Source organism: Lepidochelys kempii, chromosome 5 (assembly GCF_965140265.1).
Source record: "Lepidochelys kempii isolate rLepKem1 chromosome 5, rLepKem1.hap2, whole genome shotgun sequence".
In the NCBI taxonomy this organism is placed as follows: domain Eukaryota; kingdom Metazoa; phylum Chordata; order Testudines; family Cheloniidae; genus Lepidochelys; species Lepidochelys kempii.
Window position 1 is genome coordinate 92,424,521 of NC_133260.1, and position 23,803 is coordinate 92,448,323.

The following is a 23,803-nucleotide window of genomic DNA, read 5'->3' on the forward strand; positions in this document are numbered from 1 at the left end:
GGAAGTGATGACAGAGATAGCTTTGGTTTTTTGGTGGGGGAGGGGGCTTGAAATTAATTGGAAAAACCTCAGGCTGGTACATTTAGTTATCATTATGGTAGAGCACCATAAGCACAACAGTGTAAGACACCTGGTAGTGTAATGTGATCTGGTGGCAAAATACCAGCTGAGTTGCTGCGCAACCCATGACATGGCTGTGTAACATGATGGTTGGCTGTGATGGGGTGGGGTAATATGTGAGTTATGACGACGGGCCTGGTGGCAGTGTAACAGCTGCTAAGTGAAATGGAGATAGGCGGCAGCAGCATAACCTGTAGCAAGTGGCAACTGATGAGGGGAGATAGATGCCATCCTGCCAACTCTTAATGATTTTATCACAAGTCTTGCAATATTTGGTTGTTTATTTAAAGCCACAGTTTCTGGAGCCAATGATTGAGAATCTCAACTTTATTTTTTGTTCTTAAAGTACAATTCTAACCCCGGGGAGGGGGAAGTGTGCAGAGAGCAGCTCGATCAGGATTGCCCTAGGCTCGTCCCTCCACCTACCCCTCTCCAGCAGCTCAGAAAGCAGATGTGCCAAGGCATAATTTTTTTTTTAAGACTGAAAAAAACAACCACTCTTGTCTCATGATATTTTGAGGCCTGATTTTTGAACATGTAGCAGGGACATGGCCATTGGAGACCTAGCCTGGGGTGAGTGGCTCCAGCTCAGGGCTTAGCGACCTTTCAGAAGTGGTGGGCTGTGTCTTCATTTAGTCACTCTAATGTAAGGTTTCGTGTGCCAGTCAATACATTTTAATATTTTTAGAAGGTCTCTCTCTATAAGTCTAGAACATATAACTACACTGTTGTATGTAAAGTAAATTAGGTTTTTAAAATGTTTAAGAAGCTTTATTTAAAATTAAATTAAAATGTGGACCCCCCCCCCCAACTGGTGGCGGGGAGGGAGCCCTGTGGCACGGCGGGAGGTGCTGAGGCCTGAGCTGAGCCAGACTGAGGGGGCGCAGACTGAGGCCCAGCTTCCTCACATGGGCCCAAGTGGGACGGAAGGCGAAGCCCCGCAGCCAGTCGCTCGGGTCTGGGGCTTGAAGCCGGCGGCGGGGGCGGCCTCCTGCAGGGCCACCCTCTCACCGGAGCGGCGCGGCCGGGCAGCGGCGCTCGCAGGGTCCTGTAGGGGGCACTGCGCCGGGCGGGGCGGGAAGCGCCGCTCTTGGGGGCGGCAGAGGCCTCGGACTCGCTGACCGCCGCCGGGCCGGAAGGTTCCGCTGTTGCCTGGTGACCGCGTGTAAACAGAAGGGGAGTGGTGGGGAGCGGCCTGCATCACTCTCCGCCCGTGCCCAGCAGCAGCAGCAGCAGCAGGTGGGTTTGCCGCAGCCCCGCGGGTCGGTGCTTCCCTTCCCAGCCCTCTCCTGTGCCTGGCACCGGCCCCGCCAGCAGACGGGCCGGCGTGGGGCCTTCCCCAAGGGGAGAGGAAAAGGGAGAAAAGCTGGGCACCCCCCGGCCCGGTAGGAGCCACACGCTGCCCGTCCTGCTCGGGCATAGCACCGAGCAGTGACGCTGCTCAGCCGAGGAGCCGCGCCGGGGAGGAGCAGCCTGATCCCCGTGTCACAGGCCGGGCGCTGAAGAAGGGTGGAGAAGTTAAGCAACGTGCCCAAGGCCAGTGGCACAGCCAGGTCTGGGAGCCAAGTCTCCTGGGTCCCTCCAGGCCTGCGCCCTGTCTTAGCAGGTGGTTCTCGAGCACTGGGTTAGGGAGCTACAATGGCATTCCCAAGGGTTTTCTGGCACCACACCACGCAGGGGACCCCTTTCCAAACACAGTGCAGCAAAGGGGCTTTTTTGTTAGCTGAACCCAGGTTTAGTCTGAGGATGATTTCTGCACCCGATTTTAATAATAATAATTAATTATAATGATTGAGCAGAGAGACAAACTGTGACATCTGCATGTGTATTATGACTGGTTATATGAGTAATTCATAATAGACTTCTTAAAATTATATATTTATGTTACATCTCTGTGCCAGTCTGTCTTTCGGATTGTGGTGTGTGTCTGGGGGAGGATGGGGAAATACAATATTTCAGATAATAAGTAAATATATTAGCATAATACATGTGCATAATATTGGCACTAGGTGAACAAAGGAAGAACTTTTAGCCATATTCTTGCATTAAATATTTCAGTTGCTAAATATTAACATGAAAGCTGAATGAACCCAGAAGTCAGATCTCCTGATTCTCATTTTAGAGACCTGATCCCCTATTAATTAAAGGCTCTGCACTCATTGTATTTTCCACAACTTTCCAAAATTCTTTGTGATAACAAGGTAATGGTCCATGGAGGTAGTTTTTGTTTGTTTGTTTGTTTAATACTGTAAAAGCTAATACATTTGGCAGGTATAAATACTGATTTATATTTCAGTTAGTGGTTTCTAAAGAGCTCATGATATTTTCATTCAGACTAAAAACAATTCTGTGTAGAAATAATTAAAAAAAACAAAAAATATTTTATTTGTGTGGACTGGGGTTTGCTTGTGCTGAGCCATCAGACAATAGAATTCTTTCTACTCTGCATACTACAAACGGTTGTACCTGTGCTCTATGCTTGTAGAGAGACTCTATTCTGTGTATTTGTAAACCACAATCAGGTTTCTTTAAAGACTTTTTTGTCTATGCTGAAAATGTTTAGAAGTGATCTTGTAAGATATTTCATCTAATACCCCTGTTGCCCCAACTCTGGACTCTCTTATGTTTGAGAGTTTTGTGTGCTTTTTTTTAATTAAAAAAAGTTCAGTAACCAACAGTGTACATAATATTGTTATGAGACCCTAGTAAGTTCCTTATATAGGGAAATCATCTCTCTTTCTATAAACAGGCACCATTTAAATAACAAACAAATCCTTCTTCCCCATCCCTCCCATATATAGTAGCTACAGTACAATGCCACTTGGAATCTACTACTTGTTCTGCTTTCAGTTTGATTCCTGGGGCACTCATTTCCACTCACTATTGTCAATTAAAAACGAATACTTAAATAGGGGTCCAGTTTATAAAATAGTGAAAACATCTTTTAGACCTTTGGATCCATCTCTCTGCAACTGCAGAATATAGTTCGTGAAAAGTGATCATGACAGTGAACATATCCAATACTAAAGTGATACTAAATTTGTGGTTACACCAAACCTCAAGAAAAAGCTAGTTATAAAACTTTTTATTTAGGCTTTGATTCTAAAGTATTAAAAGGCAGGAAATCCATACCTACTATTTATATGACAAGCTAGCCTTTACGTATTCCTATATATGGAAGTCTAGCAAACAATGCAACCCACAAGAACTACTTCTTCCCCTCATTTCTGCTCTCATGGGACTCTTGGAACTGAAGTGGTTGTGGTCACGCAGCCTTTCCATAACTTAAACTCTGAACCTTTGGTGTCCTGAGCGGGTGTCCATCCATGCCTGACAAACTCAGCTTTCCAGAAGGTTCTTGAAAGTAGCTGTGGGAGGAGGAACATCCCATAAGAGTGAATATGCAGAGGGCAACACAAGGAACCACAATTGCTATAAGTTACCTGTTTTCAAAAAACAAATGAAAACAAAAAACAAAACTGTCATTTTAATTAGGTAGGTACTTAACACTGATTAAAAAGGCCTGACTTCTGCATCAGGCTTCTTAAAGTATAATAATCAGAGAAGTATTTAAAATTACACCTTCTTGTCATATGCAACTAATCTGTTTCCCGTGTGCTTTTCAAGTCCTGTCTACTTATCTTATGTAAGTGGAAGACATTTTTAATGTGCTTTTACTTCTGTTTCCCCTACAGAGCTAATATAGCTATTGGAGAGTGAGTTGGATTAATTCTGAGCACGTGCTTCATCAACAGAATTGATAAGTAAGCTCTCACGGTGCTGTCTCTATTACTTAATGTACAGGTTCTCAACCTTTTTGAAATTATGCCATCCTCCCACATAACTTTTTTTTTTAACTTGGAATCACAGAATATCAGGGTTGGAAGGGACCTCAGGAGGTCATCTAGTCCAACCCCCTGCTCAAAAGCAGGACCCATCCCCAATTAAATCATCCCAGCCAAGGCTTTGTCAAGCCTGACCTTAAAAACTTCTAAGGAAGGAGATTCCACCACCTCCCCTCCCCATCCTTACAAAATGGGACTTTCCAATGTAATCTAGGTGGAATTGGGGCTATTAATACATTGATTCCAATAAAGGGAATTCTACTAGAAATAAATCAGTCCTGTGCATAGGCTAGGAAACCTTTTAAAAGCACATGCCTTAGTATCCACAAAGTTTTCAGGGCAGTATTTCTCAATTTCAGCATTGAAGAGTGCTAGTGGGCATTGCTCTATGTCGCAATACCACTCGGTGAAATTTGTCCTAGCCACCCCACTGTCAGATGGTGTGGCAGATGGGCTAAATTTCACTGAGTGGTGTTGTAACCCTGTGAGTGAACGGGAAGGCTCGCTGTACCCCCATAGAAAGTTTAGCAAGCCTCCCCAGGGGGGAATGCCCCCTGTTTGAGAACAGCTGACTTAATGTAATCATGCCATGTCCAGAAAGAAATCACTTGGCTTTCAGATTCCAGGTCGAATTTGCTGGTCTGGTAATTAAGAGGGGGGGAAAATTACCTATAAACTGAAGGAATATGGGACTGGAGCCTTCTATGCCATTTTTACAGGACAGAAACTCACTCAGTTTAGTTAACTAAGTCACTGGGAAATGAACTTCTGTTCACTGTGTATTTCAGAAAACTTTGTTTCTTAGATGCAGAAGATTGAGAATGCTGTGAAGACAAGAACCATAAGAAAATTTTTCAGGTTAAGTGTTAAAATTGGAGGCTGTCATGGAAGAGATTCCAGTTAAAGTTGCCATAAGAATAAGACCTCTGCTTTCCAAAGAGATTCTTCACAACCATCAAGTATGCATGAGACTGGTTCCAAACACACAACAAGTTATCATTGGGAAAGACCGTGTCTTCACGTTTGATTTTGTATTTGGCAAAAATTCAACTCAAGATGAAGTTTATACAACTTGCATTAAGCCTTTAGTGGTGTCTTTGATTGAAGGATATAATGCTACAGTTTTTGCTTATGGACAGACAGGGTCTGGGAAGACGTACACCATTGGTGGAGGTCACATTGGTATGTTTTGGAAAGTTTAATTTGTTTTTGTGATTTGTGACTAGTGTACTTGCCTAAACCAAATAAATAATACATGGAAGGCTATGTGATAGTTGTGAAATAACTATATTTTACAGGTGTATTTTTAAACACCTGAGGCAAATAGTTGTTCAGGCTGGCTGTTAGGTTTTTGTTTGTGTGTGGGGTTTTTTGTTTGTTTTTTGCTGCTTGATTGACTTTTCCTATTAGAACACTGGGCTGGCTCAACTTGCAATAAATAATTCCAACAACTGTGTCTATGCAGCATAGAGAGCACTACAGTCTATCTATATCTGAGAAGTTTCTACAGTGTTCATTGCCATAGTATCTAAGCTCTGTGCTACTGTCAGAAAACAGTTAAAAGGCTAATAGAGAACACTGCTATAAACTAATATACTCTTCTGACTAAACATCAGTGAGATGAGCTATCCAGAACAGGGGTTTACCTTAAATTAGACTGTACTCAAGAACCCTGAGAAATGTCATATGAAGTGCTTTTCCTCCTCCACACACCCCCAACATTGTCAGTGCCAGCCACTGATATGAGGTTGGTTGGAGCTTCTGGATTTGACCCACATTTAAAATAGGATTGTTTTAGATGTGCAACTATTTGCTCTCATCTTCCAAATTTAATCCCAGCCTGTGCTTGAGCATCAAGATCTCATTTATTTTAACCTGTTTGCTCTTAACTTTATTAGGTATTAACTAAAAAAAGCAATGGTGAGCAAATCTATCTAATCTACTTTAGGTATTTCTAGCATATCCATCACTATAGTATTTGCGTGCCCAGAATATTTTTGTGCTCTTCAAATAATTCATTTGAGCACTGTAAGAGTCTGTTCAGAATGTAGTATTCAATGTAGAGTCTGCTTACATCTTTATCTAAAGTAAGAGTTGAGAAAATATTATTTTAGCATTAGTATATTAGTGAATCTGAGTGAGTCTAGGCCATTGTAATATACACTTCCTTTTGGTTCCCTCAGCATGAAAATTACACAGATGTAGCCTCTCCTTAGACTCAAACTGAGTGTAATGAAGTTTGAAATTATTGTCATTTACATGTTGAGGATGTCAGGAGGTAGGAAGTACACCACCTTAGATTCCTTTAGACTCACCTATGAATTTGGCCCTTTGTCTTCATCTGATGGCCTAAAAAAGGATACACTTTTAGTATGAGATCAGTATCATAGAGATCAGAATTTTGGTTTAAAATGGCAAACATCTGATCTTTACTGGCAAAATTACCCCAGAAATGACAACTCTCTTAACCATCATCATTCTGAGTTATCAGACATTATTATTATTATTTATTATCATTGGAATTCTATTCCTGTTAGAGCATGCTGCTGCTGTAGAATTTTATAATAGAAAACAAGATGGTAAGACATTTCTTATTTCAATGTCTTTGTGGTTCAAGATTCCAGATTAGACTCCTGCTGTTTAAATATTGGCGACATCATCAGGTAATCAGCATATTATTCTAAAATATGGAAAACAGTCTTTTATCTTTCCGACTAACTGGGTCGTACTATCTTTTTTTTTTTGTGTTTAAATTGAATCATTTGAAGATTAGATTCCCTCCCTTGACCATGTTCACTGTTTTCAGGTGTTAATTCTCCTAATAGAAAATCCCAAATTATAACATGGCAGTTCTTTTTTTAATTTCACCTTTCCAAGTGGATATAAATAGATTATTTTAAAAATCTCAGTAAAAATTAAAATCCTCTTTATTCTTAATTCTTTTAATTTCTTGTCATCTTTTGACTAACCATGGTTATTGAATATTAAGCCTGAGTTACCTAGAAGCATTAAATAGCAGGTGCCACAGTACAAAGCTGTTCAAAGCTCAGCAATTTTTTTCATATATACCTATTGAGTCACTGATTAGATGGGACAATTTCTAATTTTCTTGGTTAGAAGGTGTGAGCCACTCAGAAGCCTCTCATCAAGGCCCAACCAATTTCCATACTGTGGAATAAGTAACATCTGAGATCCTTTCTGATATTTAAAAGCAGGAGTTTGACATGGCATTGGTGAGCCATATGTTGGTTGAAAGAACAAGAAGTGCTCCTAAATATTGTCTTCTATTTCCGGCACATGGGAACTTACTGAACTACTGTTGTACCCTTATTGGAGCAAGAGGTATCTACTGAAAATTGAGGTTGTCGTAAAATTGTGCAATGTCCTGGCCATCAGTAATCACTGAGTGTAAAATGTGGCTCATGAGAAATATAGGCTTATAATAGTGATGCATTTGACTCCTGAACCACCCATCATGTTGCCCTCCAGTTTATATTAACAAGTAATTTATTGGAGCTTGATTATGAATCCTGTTAAGGATTGTAAACAAATATTCAGCCATTCAATAGTATTGATATATTGTGACTGTTTGACAGGACTAAATTCTTCAGATTCATGGGTGGCTTAGCGCTACTGGCCACAGACTTTTGTTCATGTTTCAGAAGTTTAAACTTTATAGTTTGTACTAAAGATATATTCACTGCAAGTCTGGTGACGTTTCTGTTTATATTTTAGCATCGGTTGGAGAGGATGAAAAAGGTATCATTCCACGTGCTATACAGGAACTATTTCAGAGCATCTCTGAAAACCATAATATTGACTTCAGTGTGAAAGTATCTTATATAGAGGTCTACAAGGAAGAACTCAGAGATCTGCTGGAGTTAGAGACTTCTATGAAAGATTTACACATCAGAGAAGATGAAAAGGGAAACACAGGTAGAGAAGCCTATTTGAACTCAAAAATTTATTAAATTTGCTCCTACTTATATGCTTGAAAGAATATTTCGTTCTAAGTGCAAGTTTATGAAAGCAAATGCAAATGTTCTTGTCTTCTCTTAAAAGAAAAAACACTTATTAATTACAGATATTATGAAACGAGGGGAGATCTATTGTAGGGATACATTTTATTGATAAATGTAAAGTTCATCTTGAATGGTCTGATACTGAGATAAACTGCTAGTCTTTGTGGCTTTGAAATGGATGAATGACAGAATGTTCTTGGTGGAACACGGGTTTTTGAATAATAATCCATCAATAAATTTTAAACTATTGTGCAGGGATCAGTTACTCTTCTTTAGTACAAACATTTATGCACGTAAATTTCTAATCAGCCTCAGTTGACCACATATCCTTCTATGACAAGCTCTTTCCATTCATCAGTAAAATCCTGGGGAAAATCTATCTCGGACAGTAATATTCTTTATTACTTCTGTATTTTCAACTATCCAATTAAACAGAGACCTAGGAGGTGCGGAAGCTGTTCAGAAAATCCTTGGTCCTTAAGCAGCATATTATGGAATCGCTACCACAGTGTTCTAGTTACGGCTGAGAAGCAATTTCCATTATAAGCATCTATTTTCAGTCCGTTTTAACTGGGGTGGGGGGGAATTATCCTTTTGAACTGAGATTTCTCATTCTTGTTCTTAGACCAAGTTTGTAAAATTCCATATAGCTGTGTTTAAGTTATTCAAGCATGAAACCTTTATCACCATTAAGATAAATTTTTTTATACATTTTGGATTTTTGTTTGTTTGTTTTGCTGTGATGAATTAAACATAGCTTCTTTGTAGTTAATTATTCTGAGCTTGCTATGACAGCATCCTCAAAGATAGCAAATATATTGACTGTAGAAATGTTTTCAAATGAAGTAAAATTCTGTGGTATACATGGGATACACCAGTGGCTCTCAACCTTTCCAGGCTACTGTACCCCTGTCATAAATATAAAGGGAAGGGTAAACACCTTTAAATCCCTCCTGGCCAGAGGAAAAACTCTTTCACCTGTAAAGGGTTAAGAAGCTAGGGATAACCTTGCTGGCACCTGACCAAAATGACCAATGAGGAGACAAGATACTTTCAAACTTGGGGGGTGGGGGGGGAAACAAAGGTGCTCTCTCTCTGTGTGATGCTTTTGCCGGGAACAGAAAAGGAATGGAGTCTTAGAACTTAGTAAGTAAGCTAGCTAGAAATGCGTTAGATTCCGTTTTGTTTAAACGGCTGATAAAATAAGCTGTGCTGAATGGAATGTATATTCCTGTTTTTGTGTCTTTTTGTAACTTAAGGTTTTGCCTAGAGGGATTCTCTATGTTTTGAATCTGATTACCCTGTAAGGTATTTACCATCCTGATTTTACAGAGGTGCTTCTTTTACTTTTTCTTCAATTAAAATTCTTCTTTTAAGAACCTGATTGCTTTTTCCTTGTTCTTAAGATCCAAGGGTTTGGGTCTGTGTTCACCGATGCAAACTGGTGAGGATTTTTATAAAGCCTTCCCCAGGAAAGGGGGTGTAGGGTTTGGGAGGATTTTGGGGGGAAAGACGTTTCCAAGCGGACTCTTTCCCTGTTATATATTTGTTAGACACTTGGTGGTGGCAGCAATAAAGTCCAAGGGCAAAAGGTAAAATAGTTTGTACCTTGGGGAAGGTTTAACCTAAGCTGGTAAAAATAAGCTTGGGGGGTTTTCATGCAGGTCTCCACATCTGTACCCTAGAATTCAGAGTGGGGAAGGAACCTTGACAACCCCTTTCAGAAGTCTGATTTGTCTTGCGTACCCCCAAGTTTCACCTCACTTAAAAACTACTTGCTTACAAAATCTGACATAAAAATACAAAAAAAAAAACCCATAAAAAAAGTGTCACAGCACATAATTACTGAAAAATTGCTTAATTTCCCATTTTTCCCATATAATTATAAAAGAAATCAATTGGGATATAAATATTGTACTAACATTTCAGTGTATAGTATATAGAGCAGTATAAACAAATCATTGTATGAAATTTTAGTTTGTACTGACTTTGCTAGTGCTTTTTATGTAACCTGTTATAAAACTAGGCAAATATCTAGATGAGTTGATCTACCCCCTGGGGTATGTGTACCCCTGGTTGAGAACCACTGGGATACACTGGCTTTTTTCCTAATTTCTCACAAGGCAACATGGCACAATGCTCCCTTGCACATGGGGCCCAATTTTTCAGTATGGCATCATCTTGTCCTCCAGTTTTGCACTCAGTTCTTTTGTGTATGCACAGACCTGCATGTAAACATTTGAAGAGCTCAGGAAATTCAAATTAATTGCTTGAAGTAAGTGTTACTTGGTCATATTTCCTAGATGTAATGAAGTATAAACATTAATACCCTCTGGTCCAATCCTGCAAATTAGCCTCTGAATAGTTCATTCACTTCAGTGGGACTACTCACATGAGTAAAATTACTCACAAATGTAAGCGTTTGTTGTATTAGGCTGATAGACAATAATACAAATATATAGGTATAAAGTGACAAAGTTGTGAGAACCATAACTTTGAATTTTCTATCTTTTGTTTGTTTAACATCTTCACTGTAACCTTGCATTTGTTGTTTTTTTAATTGATTTAAATAAAGTCTCAACAAGCTTTTTTGTAAAAAGGTAAAAATGCATTTTTTTAACAGTACATATATATATTTTATACATACGCTACAGGTTTAATATGCTGTATGCAGTGCTTCCATTAATATAACTTTTTCTTGTAGGTATTTGCTGTGAGCTCATATGCTAATGTGAACTTGTACACATTATTATAGCTAATTTTATTTGCTGGATTTTTAGTGTGTTTTTTTGTGGATTAGTTTGACTATTCATGACTTTATCTAAAAACTGTTTTTCTGTAAACTTTTGCTGAGAACTTAGTGTTAACCCATTATTCATGCTTTCCTGGGCTTGATGTTTGTAGTGATTGTTGGTGCCAAGGATTTCCAAGTGGAAAGCGTGGATGAAGTGATGAGCCTTTTAGAAAGTGGGAATGCAGCTCGCCACACAGGTACGACACAAATGAATGAGCACTCCAGCCGATCTCATGCTATTTTTACCATCAATATTTGTCAGCAACGACCTACACAGTCTCTGAAAAATGTAGCTGCTGCGCAAGATTTATCTCTGAGATCAGGCCAGATCATTGCTTCTAAGTTTCACTTTGTGGACTTGGCAGGATCAGAAAGGGTGACAAAAACAGGGAACACTGGTGAACGGTTCAAGGAATCAATTCAGATCAACAGTAGCTTGTTGGCTTTGGGAAATGTGATAAGTGCTCTTGGAGACCCAAAGAGAAAAAGTGTACATATCCCATATAGGGATGCTAAAATTACTCGTATTCTGAAAGACTCCTTAGGAGGAAACGCCAAGACGGTCATGATAACATGTATAAATCCGTCCTCATCTGACTTTGATGAGTCTTTAAATTCCCTCAAATATGCCAACAGAGCCAAGAATATTAGAAATAAACCAGTTGTAAACTACAACCCTGAGCGGGACCGGATTGATGAAATGGAACTTGAGATCAAGTTGCTCCGGGAAGCTTTGCAGAATCAGCAGGTTAGTGTAATGAGCCATGCTAGCCAGGGATCACAGGATATGAGTGAAGATAGGACTCGAATTCATTCTCTTGAGGAGCAGCTTTCCCAGCTTCAGGTGGAATGTTTCAACTACAGAAATTGCATAGAGGAAGCGTTTCCCTTTCTAGTTGAACTAAATGACTTTGCCAGCCTAACAAGGCGTCAACAAGAGAAGCTGCAGGATTGGATCAACATGGCACAGGAGCTAAGGAAGGTAGCTCTCGTCATGCCACGAACTGATAGTGGAATTGGAAGCGACCAAGAAGAGCCACATCATATTACAATTCTTCAACTGAAGAGGGAACTAAAAAAATGCCAGGTATTAAACTATAACTTATTAATTTAAGTATTGTTACATGAAAGGGTAGCCCACTAGTAGAATTCACATTAGACTTTGAAAGTTTTAAAATACTTAACCCTATCATCTGCATTTTATCTAGGGTTTGATCTAGTTAAATAATAGCAGCATTGCAAAATTCTGTTTGCCTGCTCACTTGGGTGAGTTATTCATTTTGATAGGTGATTTAAAACATTAATCATCATTGTGTTAGAGGTGGGCAAATAGATTTTATGCTCGGGCTAATGAATTTTCATTACAGCTTTAAAGAGCTTGAATAACAGTATGATGACCTCTCATCCGTTAGTTCTTTCCTTTACAGTGATAACTGAAACTGTCAAGTTAAGTGAGAAATCTCTTTTTATATCCCACCAGTATAACTCAATGTATCAAAGCCACAGACAAGTTGACAACATAGGTCATCTGATGCCAAGTTGTATCCACTCTACCTACTTACTTGGCCTCAACGCTGTCGTGTCAAGTATCAGTGTCTAACCTAGTACTTATTATTAAGTCAGTCCTTCGCAAGAATAATAAAAGCTATCCTTCAAAATAGGGATGTCAATTAATTGCAGTTAACTCACGTGATTAACTCAAAAAAATTAATCGTGATTAAAAAAATTAATCACACTTATAACAATAGAATAACAATTGAAATTTATTAAATATTTTGGAGGTTTTTCTACATTTTCAGTATTGATTTCAATTACAACCCAGAATACTAAGTGCTCAGTGCTCATTTTATATTATTTTTATTACAAATATTTGCACTGTAAAAATGATAAAAGAAACAGTATTTTTCAGTTCACTTCATACAAGTACTGAAGTGCAATCTCTTTATCGTGAAAGTGTAACTTATAAATGTAGACCTTTTTTTATTACATAACTGCAGTCAAAAACAAAGCAGTGTAAAACTTTGAGCCTACAAGTCCACTCAGTCCTACTTCTTATTCTGCCAATTGCTAAGGCAAACAAGTTTGTTTACATTGACAGGAGATACTGCTGCCTGCTTCTTATTTACAGTGTCACCTGAATGTGAGAACAGGCATTCATATGGCACTTTTGTAGCTGGTGTTGCAAGGTATTTACATGCCAGATATGCTAAACGTTTGTATGCCCCTTCGTGTTTCGGCCACCATTCCAGAGGACATGGTTCCATGCTGATGATGTTCATTTTAAAAAAAAAAATGCATCAGTTAAATTCGTGATTGTACTCCTTGGAGGGGAGAATTGTATGTTTCCTGCTCTGTTTTATCCGCATTCTGCATATATTTCATGTTAGAGCGGTCTCGGATGATGACCCAGCACATGTTTGTTTTAAAAACACTTTCGCAGCAGATTTGACAAAACGCAAAAAAGGTACCTATGTGAGATTTCTAAAAACAGCTACAGCACTCGACCCAAGGTTTAAGAATCTGAAGTGCCGTCCAAAATCTGAGAGGGATGAGGTGTGGAGCATGCTTTTAGAAGTCTTAAAAAAGCAATACTCCAATGCGGAAACTACAGAACCTGAACCACCAAAAAAGAAAATCAACCTTCTGCTGGTGGCATCTGACTCAAACGATGAAAATGAACATGCGTCAGTCCGCACTGCTTTGGATCATTATCAAGCAGAACCCCTCATCAGTATGGAAGCATGTCCTCTGGAATGGTGGTTGAAGCCTGAAAGGACATGTGAATCTTTAGCACATCTGGCACATAAATATCTTGCAACGTCAGCTACAACAGTGCCATGCAAACACCTGTTCTCACTTTCAGGTGACATTGTAAACAAGAAGCAGGCAGCATTATCTTGTTTGTCTGAGTAATTGGCTGACCAAGAAGTAGGACTGCATGGTCTTGTAGGCCCTAAAGTTTTACATTGTTTTACTTTTGAATGCAGTTTTTTTCTACATAATTCTACATTTGTAAGTTCAATTTTCATGATAAAGAGATTGCACTGCAGTACTTATGAGGTGAATTGAAAAATTTTCTTTTTGTTTTTTACAGTGCAAATATTTGTAATAAAAATAAATATAAAGTGAGCACTTTACACTCTGTATTCTCTGTTGTAATTGAAATTAATATATTTGAAAATGTAGTAAACATCCAAATATATTTAAAATAAATGGTATTCTATTGTTTAATAGCACGATTAATCACAATTAATTTTTAATTGCTTAACAGGCCTACTTCAAAAATAAAAATAACTGACAAAAAGCTGTTTTTCTTTTACTTGTCAAATCCTTAGTTGACTGAGAGCTGTAACGTTCAAGAAAAAAAATAGTGTTTCTCAAAACTGCAGTTTTTTTCTTGTTATCCATTATTCACAGGTTTTCTTATCATAGCACTCCTTGGACGTGTATTTCTGTGTTACATATCAGCCTTCTGCTTTTTGGTGCCATAACATTTCTTTTCAATTCTCCTGCTGAGGTGAGAATTTTGAAGAAGGTATGAGATTCCCAGCAGGACTGCTATCTAGGAGGAGGTGAGAGAGGAACTCTTGTGCTGGCAACTTTGAACAGTTCTTTCTCAGAGGCAGACATAAGGTTGCAGCCTTTCAGCTCATAATAGTGCTAGACAATGACCTGCTGAGAGAGACGAGCTCTTTGCCATCTCAATCATGACTACCCCCTCTCCTCCCCCCAAAAATATTACATGATAAACATACATAACTTCTTGGGGGACAGCCTCTTAGCAGGTGGAACTTTTGGAAACAATGTTATGTTAACACGCTTTGTATGGATAATAAAAAGTACACTAAACCATGCAGCTTTAACCAAATCAAAAGTTAAAGGTGTAACTTAAGACATTTGAATCAAGAGTTTAAAACTGACTGAAAGTGGCATTAAAAGAATAAGAATATTAATAGTAGGTCAACAACAATAATCTAATCTGAGTCTATATCTTGTGATTGAAGGAATCTGTGCTCCTATGTGTTATAAATAGTGCAACAAAATGCTTGTTTTGTTGGGGAAACCTACTTTGAGGTTTGCACATGAATTCTGATGCAGTTTATAGACTCTCTCTTGGGAAATGCCTATATAAATTATGTCTTCCAATTGCTTTCTTTTAATTTGTTTAAAAGGAAACATATGCATCTACTCTTGGTTCCTTTAACTCTGAATGATCTTTCTCTTTGCTTGTGATTTCCCCCTCTGGATTATTTTAAACCTCCTACTTCTCTGGAGAGTCTAGGGTGCATGTTTAATTGCTTACAGGTAAGGTTGCCAGGCAAACCACTCCTCCTTCTTGTTGCTGTGTTTCAAGCACTGAGAATTATCCTGTTTTGCCTCTTTAGCAGTGGCTAAACTATATTTATACAACATAAACAAGAATATAGTAGAGCAGGGAAAAATGTTCTAAGATTTCCAGCTCAGTTTGTCAAAATATGCTTCCTCAGTGAATAGTTCCAAGTATATATTCATATTACACTTTACTGTTCCTCATAAATAATGCAAATCATAATAACATTCTAATTTTGATCTTAATTTTTAAAAAAATATACCCCTATAATGGGAAAAATTAAGTAAGATTTATCAGGATGTTTTTTTCCTCCCTATGAATGTTAAGTAAAATTATTTGGATATGATAAATTCTTTACGTTAATTCATTGTCCTCTTCTGTTTTAACAATTAGCATAGTTTATTGTAACAGTTTCTTGATGTAGCTGTATTTTCTTTCATATACATAAGAGTGCAGCTTTCTGGTATTTGAATGTAAAATCAAAAAGGAAGTAAATGGACAACATACTACTTATTCTCACATCTCGCCCACAACATGCATATTTATCTTTATTATTAGCTGTTATTTTCTCTACTATTAATTAAGTCAGGTCAGAATATGAAGTGGAGAATTCTTGGTTTTCAGCGATTGCCTGGAATCTGAATGATGTTACCGGTCCAATGTGGGCCAGGAAATTGAAGCGTCAGTTAACTTTTGAAGTGATAGAGACACTTCAGTGCTTTGATGCACACAGTCAGAATAAAGTTCTATCTTGTAATGGTTCATAAATCGCTTGGATGATCAGTTTAAATAATGTTAACAATTGGCCCATCTCAGTGTATTTGTCAGCAAGAGGTAGGTAGAACAGCTGTAACCAGGCTAACCAGTCCTGGATCATCCAGATGACTCAGGCCTGTTTTGCACGTGGGTGATAGAGTTGCTTTTTGGATGTAGAGCTCAACAAACCTCTGGCCCCTAATCAGCCTCATACATGCCCTATCTAACGCCCTTCTCTCTGCTGTAGTCCTGGGGAATCCCTCATCAGTTCAGTGGCAGGAGAAATGGAAGGGGCATACTTTTGTCTTGGTTTTTTTATTGGGAGGTTGTGTATGCCTCTGTTCATGGTTCAATCTGAGCTGTGAATCATCAATCCCCATAATTACTAGGTGGGACATTCTCAGACCCCTTTCCACCCACAATCTCTTTTCTTGGATGGTATTTCTGTTTTGAAGCTGTTCCCTTTTTAAGGGTCCTTTGGCTAATTGTCATTTAGCTGGAGAGGTACCTAGTCTTTGTTGTAATTGCAGCTGAGGCACTGAACGTGCTCTGTGCTTTCCTGGAGTCATTCACCAGTGCTCAATTGCAGTATGTGATAATTGGGGTGGAGTGACTCTCTATGAATCTGCTCTGAGAAAAGAATGGTTTTGGGGAGCCCGTTAGATGTAATAGCCTCATCAGAGAGACTCTTCCCCCCCCCCCCCCCCTCAGGATCTACCAAGCATCCATGGGTGCAGAGCTCAAATACACTATGCAGCTACTGCAGCGTCTGCACTCTGGAAGTTGCTTAGACCAACATTGGCTCATACACCTGTAAAGACATCAAAAGAAATTTTCATGTGGTTATCATCACAGCTGTAGAACAAGGAAGGCAATGTTAGTTTCTTAACTATTTTATGAGAGATTTGCACTACTCTTGCAGTTAAAATGCTTGGATCTTGTGACTGAATTTTAATGCATGCTGAAAACAGCATTGTATTAATATACCATTGCATACAGTAGTTCTGGTTACTGGCATTTCTCTTAGGGAGTGTAATGGCATGCACCTACCTCTTGCGAGTGTCCCCTTCAGGTTGGGTGTGACTGCAGTCTTTAAACAGTCCTAGCCCTAGGACCAGGCCGTACTTCCAGGGCTTCTTCCCTGGAGGCAATGGTTTTGACCTAGCTGGGCCCCTAAGTAATTCAGATCCCCTTCTTGGGGTTTATCACTGTCCAATTCTAGGCCATTTTTCCAGTGGCCGATGGTGGTGGGGGAGGGAACCCGGGCCCACCCACTGCTCCAAGTCCCAGCCCAGGGACCCTAAGAATAGCAGCCACACGCCACCGTGTCCCTTTAACAAAAGTGTTTTCAGTTCCCTGGGCCACTTCAACATGGCCCCAGCCTTCACCAGTCCTTCAACCTTACCTTAGGGCTCTTCTATGTTCAGGCCCAGCAGCCAACCAGGAGCTCCTTTTTGCTCTCCCAGTCCCTGCCAGCACTGAGCAGTCCATGGTGCTGCAGTTCCCTTTGACCAGTCAAGAGCACCAACTGAACTCCTCTAGCTCCAGCAAGGAACTGACTGTGGTCTGCACTGCAGCTCCTTTTATACTGATTGGCTAGCCCTTTGCAGCGTCCCCAGATTCACCATGTCCCACTCAATCTGTCTAAGAAGCTTAGAGGACCTCTCTACTGCTCTTTTTCTGGGACAGGTGTTGCAGGACCCTGAGGCCTCCAGCTGGGGGCCTCTTGGCCTATTCCACCCCATCATATGGAGAAAGGAACTTATCAAAAAAAAGTAAGTAGATGATGAATAATACTGAGGGAATAATTAGAGATACTGCATCTTCAAGATCTACTAGAATCAGCACATCATTTATGGAAAATCTACCAATGGTATACCTTGGGAAATTTTGCAGTTCAGATCTGCTTTTCTTAACACCATATGAAGAATCTCTTCATTATTCTGTTGTCAGAATAACACCTTTCTATCCTCACCCTATCTCCTTTTTGTTATCTAGCAGGCTTTAGCTACGGACGAAGAAGTATTCAGTCAAAAGGAGCTTGAGCTGAAGGTATTACAGGATCAAATACTGACATTGATACAGGAAAACCAAGAACATCTGGAATCTCTTAAAGAGGCACAAGAAACAAATAAATTACAGGTAGGTTTTCCTCTTGCACATTTTACTGTGTAAGTTTGGTTCAAATAAGATGCATATTAGAATGCAGTAATTACTATAGTTACTAAAATTTGGGCCATATTTTGCAGCCCTCAGGCAAGTTACTTTCTTATCAATGAGAATTTTGTCTCAGGCTGTACTATTTATTCCTTAGATTCCATAACTGTGACCATTTATGAGAAAATTATCTTTGTCTAGTGGCTAAAATACAGAACTGAGACTACTGCAGACTTACTGCATGACCTTAGGTGAATCACTTAATGTCACTTGTTCCCTGTCCCATCCGTAAAACAAGAACAGTAATATTTACCAACATTACTGGAGAGTAGTGTCTCTTAATTCTTCAATATTTGTAAAGCTTTTTGAGATCTTTGGATGGAAGGGGTTATAGAAGTGTCTGTTGTATTATAATACTAAAAAGTTTAGAGATGAAATCTTGGCACCACTAAATTAATTGAAGTTAATGGGAGCTTTGTCAATGGGACAGGATTTCAGCCTAAATATATAGGAAGATTTGCTAACACAGGAATCAGGGTAGCAGAGTGGAGACACTACTTTCCCCTCCATTTGGAGCATTTCTCAATAAAATAATTATGATGGGTTTAGTCAATTGCCTGGTAGCCAGAGGACCATCAGATTACAAGTGGAATATTCAATATATTTCTCCTAAAATTGACGATCTCATAAGATCCACAAATATTACCATCCCCTAAAACTTATGAAGAACATAAGTTGTAAATATTCCAAGTATGGGAGAATCAGTGCTGTTCTCCTCATTCTCCTTTTTCTGTCTTTATCCCATCTTATCTTCCCTTCTCCTCCTCCCTCTGTTGATGCCTTATGAGCAGGTCACTGCGTAATGTGACATAAAAGGCGAGTAAACCAATTATCACCTTCTTCTTCTCTTGCTCCTTCTCTTCCTTTTCTGCAATTTCTGGTGAGGTACAGGTCATTTTTACCTTGACTAGCTACACTGAGGTAAAAACTACCTGTGCCTTGTCTCCACTGAGATTTTATGCTGAGATAGCTTTCTCAGCGTAAAATCCATTTTGATGTAAAAACACATCTGTTTTCAGTGAAGATACAGAGGTTAAGAGATTTGCCTAAGTCACACATCAAGACAGTGGCAGACCCAGGATTAGAATTTTAGAGTTCCTGGCTAACTTGTAAGTTCACTAAACCATCCCTTTCTATTTAAAATAAAAATCAACTCTATGAATCAAATAGTTTTTAATAGCATTCACAAGAATATGTGATTTGATTGGCACTTCAAATTGGATCAGAACTGTAAAAGTAAATTGCAGTACATACACATGGTATTATGTGCAAATATCATATCTTAAGCAACTGAATGTTGCCTGACACTTCCCATTGTAAAACCTTATTTTCAATAGCTTATAAACTTTCCAAACTTAAACCATTTGGACTAAAATTTTCCATGTTGGGTGTGTCTGATTTATTTAGTTATTTTCATTTCAGCAGAAACATTTCAGTCATTTTTGAGAATGAAGTTAGGGGAAAATAAATTATTTTTCTGTGTTAAAAAGAAATTCTTACAAACATTTAGCTGATAAGTTCTACTGCTACTGTGTTTTGGAGCACGGACTTGAAATTTGGCAGGGGATTGCCCTGTTGTCCCCATGGAGAAAACATTCAAATCTGGCCAAGTTTTAATCCTTTGAAAATTGTAAGTTTGCACATGATCAGTAGAGACTTGTTAAGCATTTTGCAGCTAAATTTCTCAAAGATTCCATGTATACTGAGACTGCTCCATCCTGGGGAATCAGGGTCTGAGCAAGACTTCCCCTGTAGCGGCTTCTCCTGGTTGCTATGAGCCAGTGTGGTGAACTGTTTTGAACAATGTTTTGAACAATGCACAAAAACTGTTGTGGGAAAGGCAGATAAGTAGGTTCTCCAGACTAGCATCATTGGCAGAGTTGTGTGGGGCAGGCAAGATCAAACCAAAGTCCTGATCCTGCAAATGTTTATGTACATACTTTTATTTATATGAGTTCACTTACTTGAATGGAACTACTTGTTGAGCAAACATACACATTGTGCTTTAGGATCAGGTTCCAAGGTTGTAACTTCCATTTTGAATATCAATTTTGGCTGACTCATATTTTGTTCTTTTCCAATTATGCATTAATAAAGCAAATATGGACTCACAAGTATCCCCTCCAGCTCTTTTAATCTTCTTATATAACATACCTGAGATGGGCCTGTTTGAAAAGGTTAATGATGTTTTTAACAAACCTTTTTGAAGTTTGTTCATTATGCGGTGCATATTTTTAGATTAATTTAATTAAAATTGTATGTTTTAGAATTCAAAGATTTTGCACCTCCATCAAATTTTCTATTTCAAGTTAGCACTGGTGCATTGCATAAACTTAAGCCTTGCAAGAGAATTTAGGTTCAGTGTGCTACACCAAACACAGCACCATGCTAATAGCTTTACCATTCAAACCAATGTGTTTGTGGTTAGAGTAATGTAAATATAATGTAGAGCTGGCACCTAACAGGGTTTTTTTGTTTGTTTGTTTTTTGAGAATGAGAAAATGGTGGAACAGCAACTCCTTATTGATCAGCTGAAAGATAAGTTAGAGAAGCTTACTGTGACTACAGCTTCAGTATCCAGAAGTGCTTGTGGAGATGGGCCAGCTGCTATGACATCTGCAAGAAGACCATATAGTGTGCCACTCACTAATAGTTTAGTACATTCCATTGATATGGCTACAGGACTGGAGTCCCGAAAGGTAATGACTAAACACATTTTTTATTTTTCTCCTTCGTTTTGTAATTATTCTGATTTTGGTACAAGAGTTGAAAGGAGATACTAACAGTTGCATTGACATTTTCTGTTTATATCACATTAAAGAGTGTGAAACATTAATTTCTGATCTGTGGCAACGTACACAGCACCAATTTATCCAGTGCAAATGTATTTGTACAACCTCCAGTACAAAGGGGCTGCACTCCTGAGTGGGCCTTTAGGTGCTAGTAAAATACAAATAATTACTAATAATGATATATTTATTCTGTACTAATTCCAAGAAAAGAGTGCTGTGTACTGATTTGCCAGTATCCCATTCTGTAACAGTTGGAACCAAATTCTCAAAAGTATCTCCATAGATTTTTCCAAAAAGAAATCCAGAAAACTTGCACAACCCTCCTCATTGTTTGCATGCAAGTGCAGGTGTTAGCAGATTTGTGTATGAAGTTGTAACAAGGCTGGTTCTGGTGGGACCCAACTGAGAATGCCAATTCAGGACAAACTGCTTAAAGCAGGGCAGTTACAGCCCAAGACTGGGGTTTTTCCACCTCTAAGGCAAACCAAACCAGACAGACAGAGAGGACTTTGGTTTTACCCCACTGGCTAAGCACAAGTCACACAAGCAATTCCTTAGACACTCCAGTTTCCCAGTATCACCACCAGTGCCACTCATTATGGGGACAGATGGTTATGAAAACCAATACCCCAGTAAAAGAGAAAAGGTTGTCTCGATCCCAAAGGACCAAGGCCCAGACCCAGGTCAATATACAAGTTAGATCTTATCCACAAATCACACTGTTCCCAATCCTTTAAAATCTAAAATTTAAAGGTTTATTCATAAAAGGAAAAAGATATAGATGAGAGCATCTATACTTATTACTAACACTAGTAAGTATGTTACTAGAATTGGTTAAATGGAATCAATTACATACAGTAATGGCAAAGTTCTTGGTTCAGGCTTGCAGCAGTGATAGAATAAACTGCAGGTTCAAATCAAGTCTCTGGAGAAGATCCACAGCTGGGATGGGTCTTTCAGTCCTTGGTTCAAAGCTTCAGTGTAGCAAAGTTCCTCCAGAGGTAAGAAGCAGGATTGAAGACAAGATGGAGGAGCTGCAGCAGCTTTTTATATTCTCTTGCCATGTGGTGTGTCTTTCTTTGTTCCAAAGACAAGCTGTCCATCACATGGCATGGAAAAACCTCGGAGTTCTGTCCATAGGCATGTCCCTGCATACCTTGCTGAGTCACAAGGCGTGTCTGCCTTCTTTCAATGGCTCAGTTGTATAGCTGATGGCCCTTAATGGGTCATCAAGCAGGCTAGGCAGAGCTGACACCAACTCGTCTGGGGTGTCACCCAGAAGCATAGCATAAATTTGAAATACAGACAGTATAGAGCCAATATTCGTAACTTCAATTACAAAGATGATACACACATATAGACAGCATAATCATAATCAGCAAACCATAACCTTGTCTTAGACACCTCATTTGACCCCCTTTATGTAAGATTTGGTGCCACTACAGGACCTTGGTTGCAATGATGATCTATATGGTTCCAGATTATGTCAATAATGTCACAGAAGTCCATTTGAAAAATCAGCCCTAAATATTCCTAGCTTTCTGCAAATGACTTTACCCCCAGTTTTATTTTTGGGGTCTCTTGGAAGGTACACACCAGCCCTCCTACTTACTCACTGGCCCGAGTAATGGCTGGATTTCAGACTCGCAGACAAATGATATTGGGTCATATAGAAGACCAAGATGAGGTCCTTCACTGCCACTTCTCTGATCATAGTGATGAAGAAGAAAGGAACACAGACAGCAAAAAGAAATCAGCATTTAGGTAATCTTTTTGTTGTTGTTTTATTCAGTCTTTAAAGCTTTCACTCAGAAAGAGCTATATTACTGCCAAATACTGGCATATCATGGAGCCAGTTTACAGTGTCATTTTATGTAAATTTGTAGAACCTCCTGACATCACAAAATAAGTGAACACAATAGGTATTGCTAATGACCTACTCTATTCCATTTAACATAGCTTTAGATTGAATGCCTCTTCACTTTAATAAGTATGTCTTGATCCAAGGATCTACTTGCAGGACCTGAAGGGAGCAGGTGGTGGTAAAAGTAGATTTATGACACACATGCAAGTCTTTGTAGATTTGGGACCTAGTGCATTAGGATTATATAATCTGGTATGAAATTTTTAAAAAATCATAAATTTGGAATATGGATTGGTTTTCAATTTCTTTTTAGGCGTTCCATAAACCGCACATGGACACGGAAACAGACTCTTCTTTGTTCTCCCCTTCAACTGACTGATCTACAGTTCCAAATGCACAAGTCCAATTTATCAAATGAAACCATACTGCAGACTGACACTGTCACAGGTAACAATTACAAATGGAAATTATGAGATACTAACATATGCTTATGTCACACCATGAAAACGTACATTTTTAGTGTTGTTAATCTTTTCCATTCAAACATGGACTTTAAAATAAAAATACTTTTGATGTCCTCATTTGGAATTGTTCTTAAATACTTTTTTTGTGAAGTACATTCATGTTCTTACTGGTTGGTGCTTTAAAAATAATATTTAACATTTATATAGTGTGCCACATATCCAGAGCATTGTGTAGATATTTAATTAATCCTCACAACACCTTTGTAAGTGATGGAGGTAAGTTGTATTATCCCTGTATCACAGATAAAGTGAGACAGAAAAGTGAAGCAACTTGTAGAAGGCCACATGTGGCTGCAGGTACATTATTTCACTCCCCTTTGGGTCATGGAGCATCAGTGGGTATGTTAGCCAAGGACCTTTCTTTCCCAACTTAGTGCTCCTACTCTGTATCCTGTCCTGATTTTGTGCAGATGGCAGGTGGTGAGGAAGAGACTCCCTGTATCCTGTCTTTCTGATTCCCTCCCCAGTGTATATGCAGAGAATAGGCCAGGATTTTGTCCTCTGGATATATAGCATGTTCCAGATCTTTCTTCTCAGCA

At 39.0% G+C, this 23,803-nt stretch overlaps 1 protein-coding gene across 4 annotated transcripts in view; it reads left to right on the top strand.

The window, feature by feature from the left end:
- Positions 1–1,269: 1,269 nt before the first annotated feature.
- KIF27 (kinesin family member 27) overlaps positions 1,270–23,803 on the top strand; it is a 44,268-nt gene continuing 21,734 nt past the window's right edge. For 2 of the 4 annotated variants that reach the window (XM_073345058.1, XM_073345061.1), the window contains exons 1-9: positions 1,270–1,359; positions 3,816–3,884; positions 4,771–5,147; positions 7,701–7,901; positions 10,892–11,868; positions 17,866–18,009; positions 20,577–20,783; positions 22,465–22,640; positions 23,054–23,187. In XM_073345058.1, coding sequence (XP_073201159.1) covers positions 4,850–5,147; positions 7,701–7,901; positions 10,892–11,868; positions 17,866–18,009; positions 20,577–20,783; positions 22,465–22,640; positions 23,054–23,187 — 2,137 coding nt within the window. In that variant the 5' untranslated portion in view covers positions 1,270–1,359; positions 3,816–3,884; positions 4,771–4,849. Of the gene's footprint in view, positions 1,360–1,477; positions 1,727–3,815; positions 3,885–4,753; positions 5,148–7,700; positions 7,902–10,891; positions 11,869–17,865; positions 18,010–20,576; positions 20,784–22,464; positions 22,641–23,053; positions 23,188–23,803 lie in introns of those variants that run through there. The other 2 variants (XM_073345059.1, XM_073345060.1) reach the window with 2 other exon arrangements.